The sequence below is a fragment of the Phoxinus phoxinus genome (assembly GCF_949152265.1).
Source record: "Phoxinus phoxinus genome assembly, chromosome: 20".
Lineage (NCBI taxonomy): Eukaryota > Metazoa > Chordata > Actinopteri > Cypriniformes > Leuciscidae > Phoxinus > Phoxinus phoxinus.
Genome location: NC_136895.1, coordinates 26,143,102 through 26,162,166, shown reverse-complemented (window position 1 = coordinate 26,162,166; position 19,065 = coordinate 26,143,102). Strand labels below are relative to the sequence as shown.

Genomic DNA, 19,065 nt, shown 5'->3' with positions numbered 1-19,065 from the left:
TTACATACCACACCAGCAGATGGCCAAAAACTGTATTTCATTTAGCCAATATTTTTTTATACTAGTAATAGACCACTGTTGAAAACTTTGCTATTATTGGGTGGGCAGTTGTATTAAATGCAACTATTATAATAAAAAACTGGTGAAAGAAAGAAAGAAAGAAAGAAAGAAAGAAAGAAAGAAAGAAAGAAAGAAAGAAAGAAAGAAAGAAAGAAAGAAAGAAAGAAAGAAAGAAAGAAAGAAAGAAAGAACAATGTCATATTTTGCCCTTTTTATAAATTGCCTGCTATTTAATTAAAGTGTGTGTATGGTTTAATCACACGAGCGTCATATAGTGTCCCAACCAGAAACTCTCCTTTCTGAAAAGGTGAAAATAAGCTCCACTAAACCTATAAATACATTAAATGGAAATTAAAAGTTGATTAGACGTTCATATTGCTAAGGATTGAGTTGAACAACTTTAAAGGTCAAAGATTGATTTCTAAAATGTGTTATAGTTTAGTCCATCAGAGAGTGTTGAAATCACATTCCACAACTTATCGAGAGAACAGACCACATATGTGCAGTGTATGTTGTCTTTTTTCATATTGTTACAGTGGAATACAAAGCTGGACAAGACTTGAGTTTGAAAACACAATAATATAAGTGACTATATGTACAGGAGAAGATTCAGCATTTCAGTTAATGTGGAAAATACACATGTTAATTCAGCCTAAAATAAGTTGATACAAGTTGACTGGAAGTAAGTTGGAATTCAAAAAGTGCACATTTTGTGCAAATAAATGTAATTTTATAATTATATTGAAAACCAATACATGTGGATTCTCCCTGAAAATGCTTATAACAGTAAATATTGTCATTGTGTTTTATGTATTAGTGAATATGTATTTTTAAATCCATACATAGCCTCTTTGTGCCTTTAAAATGAGTATTTAATTGATTTGCCACTTGATAAAACACACACACACACACACACACACACACACACACACACACACACACACACACACACACACACACACACACACACACACACACACACACACACACACACACACACACACACACAAAAATGCATGTAAATATTAAATAATTCGGACTGTTGGTTTCAAATCACAGGTTTTTATCAAATGCGACATAAAGAAACCGTATACACAAAATGAAATGAATAAAAACACTTCATATTGTTCCCAAAAAGTTTTAATTTAACATCAGACCAGCAGAGGACCAAAAACTGTATAAAAAAAATATATATATATATATTACTATTTTATGGCAGTGTTGGAAACGGTAATCGGCAGTTATGTAAAATAATAATGAATAAAGAAGCTCCTAAAACAAGCCAAAACAAACAATGAATATAAAATAAATCCGAATCAGAGGATCCAAGGTATTTATACACGACAACAATGAATTAAAAACAGTAAAAAGTCCCTTTAAGGTTTCCGCGTACAGACCATAACATTTTCAAACCGATCCCCGTTCACACGGTTCAGCAAAAACACTGTATTTTGCTGCCAGGCCAGAAGATGGAGATGTCATTTTGTAAAGAAACACTATGTGCCTATAGACTAAAAATGCTGTCCCCGTTTTCACAAACCGTTTTGTAGTTTACACAGAGACGATAACAGTATAGGTTTTAAAAACTTGCCATTTGAAACACGTTTTCAAATGTATGTTTTCAGGCACCCAAGACACTGTTATTGTGTAAATGAACGGCCAAAACGGATACAAGGTTTTCAGTTTATAGTTGAAAACAGTGTCGTGTAAACGGCCCCTAAGTGAGGTTAAGAAAGCAAGAATAAACCCACAGACTAAACTAATCTTTAAATGTTAGTGAGCTAATTAGATTGTAATTATCGTTTTGTTTGTTACATACTCTCTACAATATAGTAGCACACGTCATAAAACCCTCATCCCTGAACGTGACAATGTCTCTTTTTCACCTTTCCTGGATGTGATGATGTCATAAACTAAAACAGATACAGTAGCCACGCCCACCAGAACAGAGGCGACCAATCGGATGAACACTTCAGAAGCATCACAACAGAAAGCACAATCTGAGGGAAAAAAACACACAAAAAAAACATGATACACTTGTGAAAGACTAACAACATACAGTACAAGGCATTATGTCAATAATATAATTAACAAACCTGAACATGGTAGACAGAGATCAGTGTTGTCCAGATGTGTGGTCTGGTTGCTGAAGGAGTTGTTCAGCACACAGCTGTACGAATCATCCAGACACTCCAGATCTAAAGAGAGGCTTCTGTTGAGATCACACACACTGATGCTGGACAATACACTGATTCCTTTGTACCAGGAGAGAGTCACATGACTCACATTCACCACTGAACATAGCAGCACACATTTGGATGATCCTGATGATGAATTTGGTGGGAGTTCACTTATAACCGGAACGGGCAGACGAGCTTAAAAACATAACAGAAGAAAGAAAAATGTAGCTTTCCTGCAACTGTCCATATACAAAACACAGGTCAACCTGTAAATCTCTACTCACCGTAGACAGTAACGTTGAATTTATGTTTGTTTTTGTTTTCTTTACTGCTGATGGTCATTTGATAAACTCCAGCGTCTGTGATGCTGGTGTTGGTGATGGTCAGAGATCCAGTCTGATTGTCCACCTTCAGTCTGTCTCTGAATCTCCCATCAAGAACATCTTCCTTTATTGAGATGTCGTTGGTCGCGCGGTTGATTCTCACTAAAAGAGGCCCGTTGGTTTTAAAGTTCCACATGATCACATCATCTTTCTGTAGTTCAGTATCAGTCTGTAGAGAGACTGAATCTCCCTCCGTCACTGACACTGACTTCACTTCATCTGTCTCAGCAAACACACCTGGAGAACAGAGAAAAAATAGTCAATTGTGCAGATTAAGGTTCTTAAAGGCGTCGAAATTAAGCTTTAACTGAAATTTGTGGTATTGAAACACTTGCAAACTCTGGAAAGTCCAATTTTGGCTTTTCAAATGAGATCCTTTAAAATAAATAGATCTCAGAGATCTATCTTCATATGTTTGTAACTTACCAACCAGACGGCAACAGCACAAACAGAGCAAAATTGATCTGTCGAACATTTTCCTCAGCAGGTCTGAAATGTCCGTGAAATATTATCACTCAAGGTGCTCAAGCTTAAGACTCTGAAAGCGCAGTGGTTTGCAGTCGATGAAATCAAGCCCGATCTCCTCCGCTGCGCGTCTTCTTTCTCCTCCCTCCACAGACACCACAGCAAATCTGATCATGCAAAATGGTGGACGCGTAAGAGAGTTTCCTGCCAAAAAAACAACACCTTGCCTGAAATGACTTCACTTACAAGTCACTGAATTCACTGAAGCCGTTTGCAAAGCGCAATCCCCACAAATGGACAACTTTACATCTGGACTGTTTATTGTTGTATTGTGGTAATCCTGCTGAATAATGTGCCGTGTGCTCAAACGTAGATCGTTGATGCTTGTGAGCCGACAGAACACAGGACGACTGCGGATTGTCATGATAACAGTGTGCTTTCCACTTAGGATACGTTTACACGACAGCGATGTACTAAAAACGGAAAAGTTTTTCCTTTGCGTTTTTCAAGTACAGGCGACAATCTTGTCAAAACAATCCCGTTCACACAGAAAACGACTAAAAACACTGTATACTTCTGCCAGGCCAGGAGATGGCCTTTACACTTTGTAAAGAAACACATATACACATACACATGACATCAACCGTTTTCACTCGAGTTGTTGTTTACATGATAAAGATATACAATAATGGCATCGATTTCACAAGTTTGTGTTTTTTAAGGCCCTCAAAATGCCATTTGTTGTGTAAATGGACGTCCAAAACGCATTAAAAAGTTATCCGTTTTTCGTTGAAAATGGTGTAGTGTAAATGATCCTTTAATGTGATGATAAAGCATCAATTTTTTTAAAGAAAAAAAGTCCTATTGTGTTTTTGCTGTGATTGACTAGATGCATTAAACTGTGTTTGGGAGTCAAAATGAAACTTGCTGATGTGGAAAGTAATGTGGTTTGATGTGGTAACCGATTGTGTTGGACAAACAGCTTGTGCAATAGTGGCCTTTCACAGTTCCCCCATTCCTGCAGATATGATCACAAAACAGTTATTCTATAAAAATATAATATTAGGAATGCTGATGTTTGACATACCAAAGCAGTCTTCTTATTGTTTGAATGTGAATGTGACATTAAAATGCCATATACTTTGGATTAAGATTGACTTGATTGTTCGTGACCTCGATCTTGCAGTGTGATGTTTTAGTAGAGCTTATCAAGCTTCTCAGAAATAACCGTTGCTATCAAACCTATAGATCCCACATCCTGAAGATGACCAGAAGACATTCAAAAAATATGTTTTTTTGTGTGTGTGCGTCAATGCCTGGATTGAAAACAGTCAACAACCCAGACAAAGCGCAACAACCCCGACTGAATCCAATATGGCTGCTCAGTGCACCAACGGTAGTAAAACAGTAGCAAAATAATATTGTTCATTAGCACTTCTGTTTATCTGTGCCTTAAAAGTCAAGTGGTCCACCAAGTGGGATCCAACATCTATTCGTGGACATGACATTATCTGTGCAAAATACCGCTTTTTGTGTTTGTATTCCGAAAGCTCTTTTGCATTTCTCCGAAAGCATTTGCTTTCTGACCTCTGTGATGGAGAGCGGTCAACTCGGGAGTGACGTCATTCAAGCTCCTATCCCAAGTAAATGGATATCTGTGATATTTTTTATCTTCCAGCAGGTGAAAGGAAAGGTGAGAAGTCTGATCCTCAACAAGACACGTGATATGAGGATTCAGAACTGTATTAATGCAGGATTGTTTATTCACTGTCAGTGATGTACTTTTGCATTCAATTCAACTCAGGAAGTATGAATTTCCAACTTTTACTTCCAATATAACGCTGATTACAGTCATAAATGCATATACACACCAATTATTGTTATATAAGGGGTTTAGGTGGGTCAGAGCAGGCATACTTTAGTCTGGCTTTTTTGCTGCATTATGCCTTTACACAGACTTTTGAGCAGACTATAGAGCAGCCTTAACTCGGCTGTGTAAAGATGCTTAAATCCATTTATGCCACCTCTGAGCAGCATTTACCAGTATGTGTAAAGACACCTAAATGCCATTTCAGAAGCGTTTCTGCAATACAATGTAAATACAGATCTAAAGGACGAAGGACATCCTGGGATTTTTAATGACCACAGAGAGTCAGGACCTCGGTTTAACGTCTCATCCGAAGGACGGCGCTCTTTTGGCAGTATAGTGTCCCCATCACTACACTGGGGCATTAGGACCCACACAGACCACAGGGTGAGCACCCCCTGCTGGCCTCACTAACACCTTTACCAGGGGCTGGTAGGGATTTATGTTTGAACATTAAATCACAAACTAAGTTACATTACTTAGGTTAATTCGAATAAAAATACATGTCTCCACATCATTTTTAAAGACATATTTTAGTACAATAAATCTATTGTTTTAGTTATATAATAAAACATATTGTTTGTTAAATCAGCTGTATGTAATACTTGCCATTCTGTTGTGCTCGTTTAATTCTTCTGTGACACAAAAAGCATCATAAATAGCAATAACATATACTGGCATATATTGCTCTTTCAGCATCTGGAGACACCCGAAGCTGTAAGGACAGTCATTATTACAAGGATACAACTGTATCTTTATATTTAACCAATATTTTAGACTGATAATTACACCTTCTACTTCAGTGTTAATGATATTAAGTGAACTGATAAATGGCGCCATCTGGAGGAAACTAAAATAAATGACAGTCATGAGGAAACGGACTATGGCTGCATTCAAAATCACATACTTCCCAAGTATAAAGTAGGCGAAAAACAGTATGTGAGAAAATCACAGAACTCAAAATGTAGGCAAAAAGTCCACGGATGAGCTACTTCTTCTGGCGAGATTCTGAAGTGTGCATATGATGGACACTTTAATATCCCATGAGGCCACAGGAGAGGATTTATGAATGGCAGTGAAGAGATGCAACTGACGCTGGTAGATCACATGATAATGATAACATGGCGAATGTAGTACATCTGGATTACATTCATTCTACACACACACTCATACTATATAGAACATACTTTTTTTAGCGGTCGTGAAGTAATTAGTTATTAAAAATAAATACCTACACAAGAGGGAATGCGATTTCAGACGCAGGCCAAGACTAATATTATGCGTTGTTTATGTCAACAAGAACTTCAGTGTTGAAAACACACTCTTTTTCTAAGAATCAAATAATACAACGTCATGTTTTTCTACAAAACGTTCGGCTAAGCAATGTTTCTCTGCTCTCATTTGAATGTGAACTGGATTTGTAATGGTTATAATGGGAATTGTAACACACTACTGGACAGTTTCTGTGCAATAAAACCAGCACAAAGGCTAATCAAAAATAGTCCAAAACAAGCCGACCCTACATCAAAACCACTACATCAGAGCCATACTCCCATACCTAAAATGCATATTTTAAAGTCACTGTTATGCGTTATAGGCTACACAATTTCAACTTGAACATCACTAGTAGGCCTAATCATAAACCGTCTGTTTTCATAAGGGAGTTTAAAGGACCCTCCCTCGCAAAACTCATGATCTTGCAAGTCATTGGTAGAAAGTAAAATATTTCAATACATACACTTCAGTCAATTACAATTTATGCAATACATTTAAAATCTTTAAACTTGCAAAACCGAACACTTCACAAACTGAAGCGACGTTTTGAATTACGGTATAATGCCATGTTACTATTAGATCACATTTTAAACATATCTGGTAGGTGTGGAATCCCTGGCTGAATCTGAGATACTGTTCACTTGAAGGAGTGAATGAAAACGAGTGAGTGAATTCGGACAGCCGTTGAGCGTACATCGGCTGTACACTCGTTATTGCAGTGCACTGTGGGATTGAATGAGTCCACAATGGTTTCGGACACCACTACAAATGGCTGCACCCTTAAAGGGATAGTTCACTTTAAAATTAAAATTCTGTCATCATTTACTCACCCTCAAGTTGTTTCAAACCTGTATTAATTTATTTCTTCTGCTGAACACAAAGAAAGATATTTTGAAGAATCTCAGTAACCAAACAGTAGTCTGTACCCATTGACTTCCATAGTAGGAAAAAAAAATACTATGGAAGTCAATGGACAGACTACTGTTTGGTTACTGACATTCTTCTAAATATCTTCCTTTGTGTTCAGCAGAGGAAATAAATTAATACAGGTTTGAAACAACTTGAGGGTGAGTAAATGATGACAGAATTTTTATTTTAAAGTGAACTATCCCTTTAAATACTGCCCTATTTGAGGGTATAGGGGGGCGATTTCTGGTTCAGCCCATGTGTACCAGATGTGGACCGGATCTGTGAAGACACTGTGTTGCTGTCTGGATCACTAGTTAAAGTGAAAATAAGCTGCGAGCTTGGACTGTAATGTAGAAAAAAAAACTATTTTTCAAGTGCAAAACATATGCAAAATAGGCTACTCATCTATTTCATTTATTTACTTCTGTGCATTAATGTGGTTTGATCTGTTGGTGGAAAAACAGGTTTTGCATGTATTACTGGAAGTGTATGGTTGTTTTCAGTTTGTGTGTCAGTAGTGTGTCTGTCTACATGACTAGCATGCGGTTGAAATTGTGTTTATATAGGCTTAATATTTATTTGGCTATAATGCTAAGTTAAAGAAAACAGAAAGAGTGAAGATGTTCCGCTTCGAGCCGAAAGCACACAATTATTGTCTCTTACTGAGGTTGTGTTACAGGATTTTGAGGAGTTTGGCACACTATACTACAAACAGGCACCATGACATTTCTAAATACTATTATTCTTCTTGTTCACAGTTGCTGAGCTCTTTGAACAGTGACTCCGGAAACCGCTTTGATAAACATGAGATTTACACATTACAGGACTTTGCCATTGTTCTGCCGTTCACGTGCAGGCGATCATTTCCAATCACACAATACAAACGCATCAGGAAAACACAATAAGTCAATTAAATGATATAAAATGACACTAAAACAGCACAGTTTAACATAAAGCTAACACAGTTTAAACCAAAACAGAAAAGAAATGGAAGGAAAGAGAGAGATAATGTGAAAGTTTCCATCTTCCTCTTCACATGAAGTGCACAAACTTGGTAGTAAAAAACAATCAGCATCTCAAATGCTTTACAAAAGATAAAATGTTTCTCTTTTCTACACATTTTTGTTAAAACAAAGCACCAAGAAAAACATTCACTTTCGAAAGGGATTCCATAGTAGCAAACATCTGAAATCTATAATAACAAATGGTTTTGTCAGTGAACTCCATTCCGACGCTTAGCACCAGTAAAAGGCTTAATAAGCAGCCAGTAACAGTTATAGGACATAAGATATAACAATAAATTACAGAAACACATATTTGGCATTTTGTAGCTGCTTCAAACCACAGTGCAGTTCAGTAGTTTTCTTTTATCATATGTCATCAAGGCAAAAATGGGAATTATACTTCTATAAATATATAAAACGTTGGCAGATTTATGATGTTAATAACTGTGGAAAGGCGTCCTCACATCTGTGAAAACGGTCCATGCTCAAGTAAAAGAAAATGTGAATCGGATTGTAACATTTGGGCTTCATATAAACAGAACTTAAAGAATTTGAAATTGAATTCATTTGGACCGAAAAAATGAGTGCATGTAAAGACTCCTACAGTGTAAATGCTGATGCTAATGATCGAAGAAACATCAACACTGTCAAGAAACCGAGATAATCCTGCACTGCTTCTGTCTGGATCCTTTAACAGGATCGGTATTGAGTAGAAATGTAATAAAAAGTTACATTTTACTGCTATTGACCACTATTGGCTTCTTCCAGCCACCCCCCCCCCCCCCCCCACCCCCACAAAAACAAATTCTTTATGGCCCCTTCCAGTGAAAATAATAAAACAATTAAAATAATAAATAATGTTACTGTGAAATCCCAGTACCGTAGTCTCAAGTCTCACTAGATGTCCCATTATCAGTAGCCATCAGTTAAGTCTCAGTCTCATCATCATCATCCATCTGTGGAGTCTCAGTCTGATTAAGGGACGCTAGTTCTGCGACATCGTCCTCCTGAAAGACAGAAGCCGATTCACAGAAGGTAAAGCTAATGATCCAAGATTGATGATTCAGTCACACAAACACAGAAAAGTGTTTTTCCCTCTGATGTTTGCTGAATGTAAATACCCCTGTTCTTCATTCTGAAGTAAAAGCACAAGATCAGCGCTCTCTTAAATAAGTCTGATATTATTGTTTCGATGTGATTTCTAAGCTCAACCAGATACACACCGATGACAGTTCTCACAGATCTGAATCTGTAGTAAAGTCAGTGTTTTGCAGACAGAGATTCTCACCTGATGATGATCATTTTGCGGTGTCCCGTTTCCTGTTTGAACAACAATAAACTCTTACTTTGGTCAATTAGAATAAAAATACATACTTTTAAAGATTCTTTTTGTGCAATAAATCTCTTATTTATATTTTGAACAATCAGCTGAATGTAATACTTGCCTGTTTGTTTTGATCTGTGGTGACAGTAAATCCCAGCAGCAGCAGCCACCATCAGAACAGCAGCAGCACATATTCCTATTATAGCAGCAACACTTATTCCTCCTATATCAGCTGAAGACGGACCTGAACCTGGAACAGCTAAAGACACACACATTATTATTACTAGAGATCAACTGATAATCAACTCCACCAATACTTCTGACTGACATTTACACATATCAGTTTTATGATACTGATTTATTTTAACCGATAAATTGCACCTTCTGGATGTTTTTTTTTTTAAACAACAGCTGTTAAAACAGCATCACAGCTCTGTGAGATATTCAGGAAACAACGTTCAGAACGATCTGAACTATATTTTGATATTGAGCCGAAGCTCTCTTTTTCAAAAAAGCCACAATGGAAACATTTACTGGGTTGATGTATCATTTAGATGTAATATATTGAACTGTATTTTAAAACTGCTCAAGGGAAAATGCACCGAATTATTAAATGAGACTCACCCCTGACAGAAACACTGAAGCTCTTAGTGATGCTGAATCTGCTGTTGCTGATCTCTAGTTTATATTCTCCAGAGTCTGTGTTTCTGGTATTCATGATGGTCAGAGATCCAGTCTGATGATCCAGCTTCAGTCTGTCACTGAATCTCTCTTCACACTGAACATCTGTACAGATCTTACTCTGATCTCCAGTGATTTCAGCGATGAGAACCTCATTAAAATACCACGTCATCACATCATTTGTGTTTTTTATTACACCAGGATCTAAAGTTACATTTTCTTCCTCCTTCACTGACTTTATCTTCACTTCATCTCGTTCAGCAGCAGGAACTCCTGAAACACAAACCAACAGATGCTGGAGGATCTTTAAAAAAAAAAAAAAAAAAAAAAAAACTATTATGTGTATGAAAGTGATTATACTGTACATGTTTTTAATGACTTCAAGTCTAAAAAGCAACATTCATCCATGTTTTTGCATTTTACATAGTAATTTCACATCAAATCCTCATTTAAACAGATGATAAATGAGGTTAAAAGTTGATCTGAGACAGCATTCAATTCTGTAATCTTCACCAAAATACAAATGCATCTTTTTATAATTATGCAAACTGAGATAATGCTAAACATTTCTCTTTAACAGCAATATGCTTTTAAAGTGACTATGTATAGTGTATGTAAATTAACAGTCACGATTATGGCAATTTATTAGATGCAATTTATTAGCTGCTGTGGTAAACTCATTAACAACAGTTTTTGCATTGCTGATCACTGTAGCCAATCACAGACAAGATCACAGCAGCGAATCAGACTCGTTTAAACTGCACAGAAGAGTTTTGTTCACTGACTCTCATTATAAACAACAAAGGCTGTGCCTAAAAGCGGAAAACATGCTCTCTGTTGGCAGGATACTGAAGCAAGACAACAGAGCACACCTGAATCAAATATTTGTAATGTCTGAGATGCCTTCATACGGCTGATTTTTAACAGTAGCACAGATTCATTCCAGAATGACAACAGGAAGTAAATCTGCGGATTTATTGTTTCATGACACACTCCTGAAATTCCAATGATCACCGCAGCAATGTCACTGTTTTGATTTACTGACACATGAATTAGTTTTTTGGCTTTAGGCGAGATTCCCAAAGCCAACTATGGTTGGTATATAGTTCAATGGAACTTGAGACCATAGTATTCTCTTTTAGTTCATGTCTCTATGAAGCCCCTCCTTCTGAAAAGAACAATGTGCTCTGATTGGTCGGCTGGAGTAGTGTGTTGTGATTGGTCAAGAGCTTCGAGTGTGTTTGGGAAATGTCCCGCCCCACCGTAACCACCAGTTTCACACACCACTAACTAACTCAACCAGACCCCGCACCTTCATTCTGCATATGAATTATTAAAATGAGATGTAGTCCAAGTTTTCTTTCTTTCTTTCTATTACAGTCACCCTCTGGAGGAAAATTTTTCATGCTCAGACAGCAACATTACACACTAAAGACAGTTGAACATGGAAAAAAAGCAGAGTAGGTGTTCTTTAACTCCTCCCACTATTGCTCAGAAATGTAACCTTAAAGGATTAGTTCACTTTTTAAAAAATTGTTGCTGATAATTTACTCACCCCCATGTCATCCAAGATGTCCATGTCTTTCTTTCTTCCTTCGCAAAGAAATTAAGGTTTTTGAGGAAAACATTACAGGATTTTTCTCAATATAACGGACTTCAATGGCAACCAACGGTTTGAAGGTATAAATGTCAGTCTCAATCATAGCTCTCAATACAGCTTTAAAGTCTCTACACGATCCCAGTCGAGAAATAAGGGTCTTATCCAGCGAAACGATCGGTCATTTTCTAAAAAATACATACAAATTATATACTTTTTAACCACAAATGCCCGTCTTGTACCATCTCTGAGATGCGCTACGCATTACGTCATCATGTTGGAAAGGTCACGCAAGACGTAGTCGGAATTACCGACCCAGTGTTTACAAGTATGATGTATACGTTGAATGACACATATTTATATGTATTTGTGTCAGTTTATTTTTAAAATGGCCCTTACGTGTGCATATCATTATTGGTACGTGTATTAGTCTTTGCCCGTTCGCTTTGTAAACACGTCTTGCGTGACCTTTCCAACGTGATGACGTAATGCGTGGCGCATCTCAGAGATGGTATAAGACGGGCATTTGTGGTTAAAAAGTATATAATTTTTATTTATTTTTTTAGAAAATGACAGATCGTTTCGCTAGATAAGACTAATTTCTCGACTGGGATCGTGTAGAGCCTTTGAAGCTGCATTGAGAGCTATGATTGAGATGGACATTTGGACCTTCAAACCGTTGGTTGCCATTGAAATCCTGGAATGTTTTCCTCAAAAACCTTAATTTCTTTTCGACGGAAGAAAGAAAGACATGGACATCTTGGATGACATCGGGGTGAGTAAATTATCAGCAACGTTGTTTTTGAAAGTGAACTAATCCTTTAAAGGAGAACTCCGGTCAATTTTAACATTGAGCTAAATTTTTTGTAAATTTGGAGTGCTGTCAATACAGAGAACAACGACAAAAATCGGTGTTGCCTACACTGTGTTATCCTCTTTTTAAAATGTGCGCCCTATTGACTTGAATAGGGCAAATTTTAAACCTGCTTTTATTTCTCTTATCATCCTTGATGTGTCATTACAAGTTCCCAGCCATGTGAGTGATTCCTTCAGAGTGAACACGAGTGAATCTGACTGCATTAGATGTGAAAGATATTCATAAAAATGATGTTAATTCAACAAGCGCACATACCTGTATTTAGTTCCTGTTTTCGGTCGAAGTCCAAAGTAGTCGATTGTCGAGTTCACGCGCGTGATCATAGGTAACTAAACCTATGCGCATGAACTCGACAATCGACTACTCTGGACTTCGACCGAAAACAGGATGTAATACAGGTATGTGCGCTGGCTGATATAACATAATTTTTATTCATATCTTTCACATCTACTGCAGTCAGATTCACCGTGTTCACTCTGAAGGAATCACTCAACATGGCTGGGCACTTGTATGACACATCAAGGATGATAAGAGAAATAAAAGCAGGTTTAAAATTTGGCCGGAGTTCTCCTTTAAGTATAAATAGCATTTAAACCTATTAACACATTGCATGCACAGCATTTCTCACTGTTTTCACTTAGTGTAACAAGATACTAGTGTTGCTATTTCAACACAATACATATAAAACGTATAAAACATATTTAAGGACTCACCATTGACAGTAACATTGAAGTTCGTGCCACTGTTTCGGCTGTTCAATGATAGCTGATATTCTCCAGAGTCTTCAGTTGTGGTGTGTGTGATGGTCAGAGATCCGGTCTGATGATCCAGCTTCAGTCTGTCTCTGAATCTCTCTTTACACTGAACATCTGTACAGATCTTAATCTGATCTTTCATGATTTCAGCGATACGATTGCTATTGAAATACCATCTAATTCTGTCTTGTTGGTTCATTTCAACACCAGTGTTTAGAGTGACTGAATCTCCCTCCGTCACGGACACTCGGTCGTCATCATCAGCACCAGATGCACCTAAAGAAGAAATCAACAGCCAATTATAAGCCACTTTTGAAATATTGGGACAGTGCAGAGTAAAAAAAAATTATATGGGACATAAAGAGTGTATGAAGAAAATATGACTGGATTCACAGAGTGGTTATTTTTTAAAATAAGTGCTACATGACTAGAAAATACAGATAAAATAGGTCTGTAGCACATTTGCCAAAAATGCATGGAACTTAAACACCCATTAACTGCCGGGTTTGATCAGCCTGTTTGGCAGAAAAGGCCGTAATATGAGATCTTGTTACAGGTAACATGAAGAAAGTGTAAACATTTAAATGATACTATTGACACTGTCACAAATACTAAGCTAGATAAAATCAGCAAACATCCTTTTAAACTGTGCACAAGTTAAAGTGTTGGTATTTAGTATGTTTTAAAGCTACATGCCATGGTTTAATTAGTATATATACTGTAGGTAGTAGCAGAGAGTAAGACAAGTCATGTGTGTAATTGAGGGAAGCACATTTTTATGACCGTGTCAGGACATGTGCAGGAGGAACCTAGCTTGTGGGATTTACTATGTGTTTGGCAATCAAAACTACAAGTTTTACATGAAATCGACAAGCTTTGTGATAAAGTTTGGAAGCTTGTCTTGTTTAGATCTCATGTGTCAGAAACAACCCTACAACACATATAAGTGACAAGATGGTAATTTGTAACTTCACACATGTGAAGGTGATAGAGATGATCTCAATTAGAATGTAATACTAACTCAAAGCATCTTAAAAATATTGTATTTAACTGTTTTCTAAAATTGCAATGGAAAATGCATTGAATGATCAAATACTCACCAGTGACAGAAACACTGAAGCTCCTGATGATGCTGAATCTGCTGCTGTTGATCTGTAGTTTATAGGGTCCAGAGTCTTCAGTTGTGGTGTGTGTGATGGTCAGAGATCCAGTCTGATGATCCAGCTTCAGTCTGTCTCTGAATCTCTCTTCAGGAACATCACACTGTTCATCTGCACATTGATCTCCAGTGATTTCAACGATGAGAATGTCATTAAAATACCACGCCATCACATCATTTGCTTTTTTTACTACACCAGGATCTAAAGTGACAGATTCTCCCTCCTTTCTCTTCATTTTGTCTAGTTCAGCGGCACGAACACCTAAAACACAAACCAACATGAGGCACTAAATACTCACCAATGGAAATTATTTCGTTTTAAATCAAACTGAACTGTTTAATGACTTTAACTCTACAAATTCCACTCTCTCAGCAATTATGTTTTTAAAGACATTATATACTGTACTTGAATGAATTGATCTTGAATGTCTCTGCAATAAAAAAACAAGGATGCAACTGGCTTTTAAACATCCACTCACCATGAGCAGTGACATTAAAGATTTGTTCTGTGTTGCGGCTGTTGATCAGTAGTTTATAAAGTCCAGAGTCTGTGTTTGTGATGTGTGTGATGGTCAGAGATCCAGTCTGATGATCCAGTTGCAGTCTGTCTCTGAATCTCTCTTCACACTGAACATCTGTACAGATCTTAATCTGATCTCCAGTGATTTCAGCGATGCGACTGTCGTGAAAATACCATTTAATTCGTTCGTGTTCGCCTTTTATAAATCCAGTGTTTAGAGTGACTGAATCTCCCTCCATCACTGACACTGACACATCTTTATCAACATCATACGAACCTAGAAAATAAATGAACAGTTCATTATAAATAATTTCTGAGATAGGCTAACTGGACAATGTTCAATAAATTTTTTTTTTTTTTTTTCTACAGATCAAGACATTTGTCTGGATTCATAATGCAATATGCAAAAAAACAGCAGAAGATCATCATTGATTCACACATTCACTCAAACATAATCTCATGGATATCATGCAGTCATGGATGATCTTAATTAAAATCATACAACCATTCCTGAATCATATCCTCACACATACTATATGGGTGCATTCATATATTCAAGTAGAGATATTATATCATTTTTTAAAAGGTTTAAAATGACCAAGCCATAACAATAAAGGCTTTTTTTTAACCATATAAAGAGAGTGCCTTTGAGTTTCCTGAATCTTATCCACATGGAGATAATTATAGACTTAGATGAATATCTCATAATACTGCCCATAAACTTTAAATGACAGTTTTAAACGCTGTACTTTTTGTCTCTGCTCCAAACATAACTTTCTAAAATGTGTAAAACTGTAACAATGTCATTAAATTATAATGCTAAAACAACAATATTTTAGAAATAATACGTTTCTGTCAAGTGATTTACAGCCTGTTAATAACGTAGCCTACAAAAATGATGCATAGCAAGCGCCATTTGTTTATCGCTTAGCTAACGTTATAAGAGAAAGTGATGTCTTACCTGGAACGATGAATGCACTCAATGTGAGCAAAACAAAGCCATACATGTTCACCACTTTTCCACTGAAATGAATGCGGATTATCTATAAATAAAAGCGTTTTTTCCTACTGTGTCGACGGCGCCCAAATGAAAGTTATTTCATATAAAAAATTGTTGTGATGCCGAATGCTACTGGGTGATTCTCATTTATGAGTGTGCGTCCCCCAGTGGCTCGTTTGAGAAATGTGGGCGCGCGAGTAGGCGGTGAGGGGAGGAAAAGTATACAGGTGTAGCACTGCAGTATCATACAAGACCGAAGGCGGATATATTAATGCAGTTGCTTTTATATGAAAATGAATATGATGAACTAGACATTCAAATTAGGGAAGAGCGGGGCACAACCTGACACATTTGGGTTTTGGCTGAATTATTAAAATAAATAAGTTAGATTACACAAGCTACATACACATCACTGCTACACATTATTATTTTTTGGACCTACCGTTTTCGTACAGTTGCTCTGAAAGTGACAGAAGTGCAAAATGTTACAACTTACCCCATATGCGGGGTTAAAGGTAGGGTAGGTCATAATTGTCTAAAAAAACTTTTATTCAAATTTGTTTAAACTGTCTTTATATACCAATACATAATTAAAATGCAACTACTCTGAAATAGAGAGTATAAAAAACTGAGTGACTCTAGTGTATTTAATCTTCAATAAACACAGCTCATTAATTCCATTCACTGCCACCTAAAAACGGGTGCGCGCCTGCGCGCACGTGGGCAGAGCCAATAATAGCGGCGGTAGTCATGGCGACGGAGAGTGACAGTCGCGCAAGCCAATCACTTGTTTCGTCCCGAAATGGAATTAATGAGCAGTGTTTTTTGAAGATTAAATACACTAGAGTCACTCAATTTTTATACTCTCTTTTTCAAAGTACTTACATTTTAATTATGTATTGGTATATAAGGCAGTTTAAGCCAATTTGAAAAAAAGTTCTTTAGACAATTCTTACCTACACAACCTTTAATTGTAACAGACAGAGGGGTTAGTTGTAACACTTGTATCAGACATAATTCAGTACTATGTTATCTCTATAGTTTGATATTTTTTGTGTGCATCTGTATAGATATATATCCATAAATCCATCCCTCATCCAATCATCCTTCTATTATGGATCAATAGAGATATAAAGGCTGCACAGTTTTGCAATAAATAAATAAATAATAATAATAAAAGACAAAAATAATAATCAAATATTGTAATTGCAATTGAATTATATGTATGTGTGGTAGCTGCATGCAAAATTATTATTATTAATAATAATAATAACAGTAATAATAATAAAAACGAACAAACAAGGGTGAAAAATTAACCCAAACAAATTATCAATGCATAGTAAACAAATGTGAAAAAAAATCATACTTGGACATTTAAATTCCAACATTGTTTGTGAAAGTCCAACAAAGTTAAATGTGGCAAAACAAATATATAAACAAATACTCAAACCTAAAAAGTAGTGTGGCTCCCTGTTTTCATTTCATTATTGTACATTTGGCGACTTACTGTAGTTTTAACACTGTGCTACAACTATCCCCACTGTGTAAAAAACATTTTAAGCCTAGCTAACAGGAGTTGCTGACATGTTTCAAAATGGTGATATGTTTTAGCCAACAAGACAGCGATTCAGGTAATATAAAGTTAGATTTGGTGACGCACACACCCAACTCAGAAACCGAAAAAAATTTACTGTATGATGAAAACATTTACTTGCATGGTGTCAAAACACTCTTTGTCCAGTATCTTCACAAAATCTTATCAAAACTTTCCACAAATCAGCGGGTGACCGTATTCTGGCAGCGAGAGAAAAAGAGCGGAAACACAACCTTCTTGACCCTGACTAACTATGTAAAAGGTCCGTGGTACATTTAACCCCGCGTTAGGTTGTTCCCCGCCATTGTGTGAAAATGGTTCCATCCAATTTTATTTGGTCACAAAAAAGTAAATTACTGACGTTTATTAGATAGCCCACTATTGTTTTTTTTTTAGCACATAATGGCACAGTTGAAGAAGTTCCCAAATATACAACTGTGAACTCAGTCAACATATTTACACTGCAGGACTTGATGCCCAATTCTGATTTGTTGACTAGTATATCTGATTTTTTTTATGACCATCTTATGGCGCTTTTCCACTGCATGGTACAGTACGGCACAGTTCGGTACAGCACGCTTTGGGGATTTTCCACTGCATGGTACGGTACGGTACGGCTCGCTTCGGCTCGCTTTAAATGGTACCACCTCTGTTGAGGTTCCAAGCGTACCGTACCGATACCAAAATGTGATGTGAAAACACTGCAGATCACTGATTGGTCAGACAGACAGAATTGTCACTACCAGCGTCATTGTGTTTGTGACACGAGACACCAAACCCACTAGATTTAAATAGCCAACAGCCACCGCTGTAACATCTGTTTTTAAACTACTTGCTTGACTTGCTCGAAGAAAAAAGAAAAAAAAAAACTTAAAAAAAGAAAAGAAATGGCTGAATCGTGGTCAGTGAACGAAGTGCAGACATTCCTCTCGTTGCCGAGGAGCGGATAAACTATAACGATCAGTCTATAATCCCACCCACTTTGAAGCGGTACTAACTGCAGTGGAAAAGCAAACGGAGCTAAAGCGAACTGAGCCGTGCCGTGCCGAGCCGAGTCGTACCACGCAGTGGAAAAGCGAAGCAAGCCGAACCGTGCCGCGCCGAACCGTACCGAGCCGTACCATGCAGTGGAAAAGCCCCATTTCATCTTTTAAAAGGGACTCATCCAATATTTGTATTTACACAATACACTTAGGGTGTGTTCACACATGATGGTCAGATTGGCCCGGTTTGGTCAGATTAAAACAAACCCTGGTGAGTGCTCTATTAGTGCGATTAATTTGAATAAGTGTGAAGGATGCCATCTGAATCCTGGTGCGCACCAAACAAGTGGACCGAGACGGCTGAAAAGATAGTTCTCAGTCCGCTTCCGAATGAACTCTGATGTGGTTCGAATGATATATGAACGCAACGCA

General features: G+C 37.1%; 2 protein-coding genes across 2 annotated transcripts; both read right to left on the bottom strand.

The window, feature by feature from the left end:
* Positions 1 to 1,198: 1,198 nt before the first annotated feature.
* On the bottom strand, positions 1,199 to 9,138 carry LOC306987925 (uncharacterized protein). The gene is made up of 5 exons (XM_079592572.1): positions 9,024 to 9,138; positions 3,050 to 3,292; positions 2,525 to 2,860; positions 2,157 to 2,435; positions 1,199 to 2,060 (listed from the first exon to the last, which is right to left on the bottom strand). The coding sequence occupies exons 2-5, from the start codon at positions 3,096 to 3,098 to the stop codon at positions 1,903 to 1,905; spliced, it is 822 nt and encodes a 273-aa protein (XP_079448698.1). The 5' UTR covers positions 3,099 to 3,292; positions 9,024 to 9,138; the 3' UTR covers positions 1,199 to 1,902.
* LOC306987863 (uncharacterized protein) lies at positions 7,460 to 16,293 on the bottom strand. The gene is made up of 8 exons (XM_079592462.1): positions 16,018 to 16,293; positions 15,016 to 15,333; positions 14,478 to 14,798; positions 13,336 to 13,653; positions 10,092 to 10,421; positions 9,589 to 9,726; positions 9,432 to 9,463; positions 7,460 to 9,150 (listed from the first exon to the last, which is right to left on the bottom strand). The coding sequence occupies exons 1-8, from the start codon at positions 16,061 to 16,063 to the stop codon at positions 9,070 to 9,072; spliced, it is 1,584 nt and encodes a 527-aa protein (XP_079448588.1). The 5' UTR covers positions 16,064 to 16,293; the 3' UTR covers positions 7,460 to 9,069.
* Positions 16,294 to 19,065: the final 2,772 nt, after the last annotated feature.

Excerpts from the sequence above, each read along its gene's own strand:
- LOC306987863 (XM_079592462.1), bottom strand. The coding sequence starts at position 16,063 with ATGTATGGCTTTGTTTTGCTCACATTGAGTGCATTCATCGTTCCAG. Across the intron at positions 9,727-10,091 it reads CTTCAGTGTTTCTGTCAGGG|CTGTTCCAGGTTCAGGTCCG; the intron begins GTGAGTCTCATT and ends GTGTGTCTTTAG. Across the intron at positions 9,151-9,431 it reads CGCAAAATGATCATCATCAG|GAGGACGATGTCGCAGAACT; the intron begins GTGAGAATCTCT and ends TCTGTCTTTCAG.
- LOC306987925 (XM_079592572.1), bottom strand. The coding sequence starts at position 3,098 with ATGTTCGACAGATCAATTTTGCTCTGTTTGTGCTGTTGCCGTCTGGTT. Across the intron at positions 2,436-2,524 it reads ATTCAACGTTACTGTCTACG|CTCGTCTGCCCGTTCCGGTT; the intron begins GTGAGTAGAGAT and ends TATGTTTTTAAG. Across the intron at positions 2,061-2,156 it reads TCTCTGTCTACCATGTTCAG|ATTGTGCTTTCTGTTGTGAT; the intron begins GTTTGTTAATTA and ends TTTTTCCCTCAG.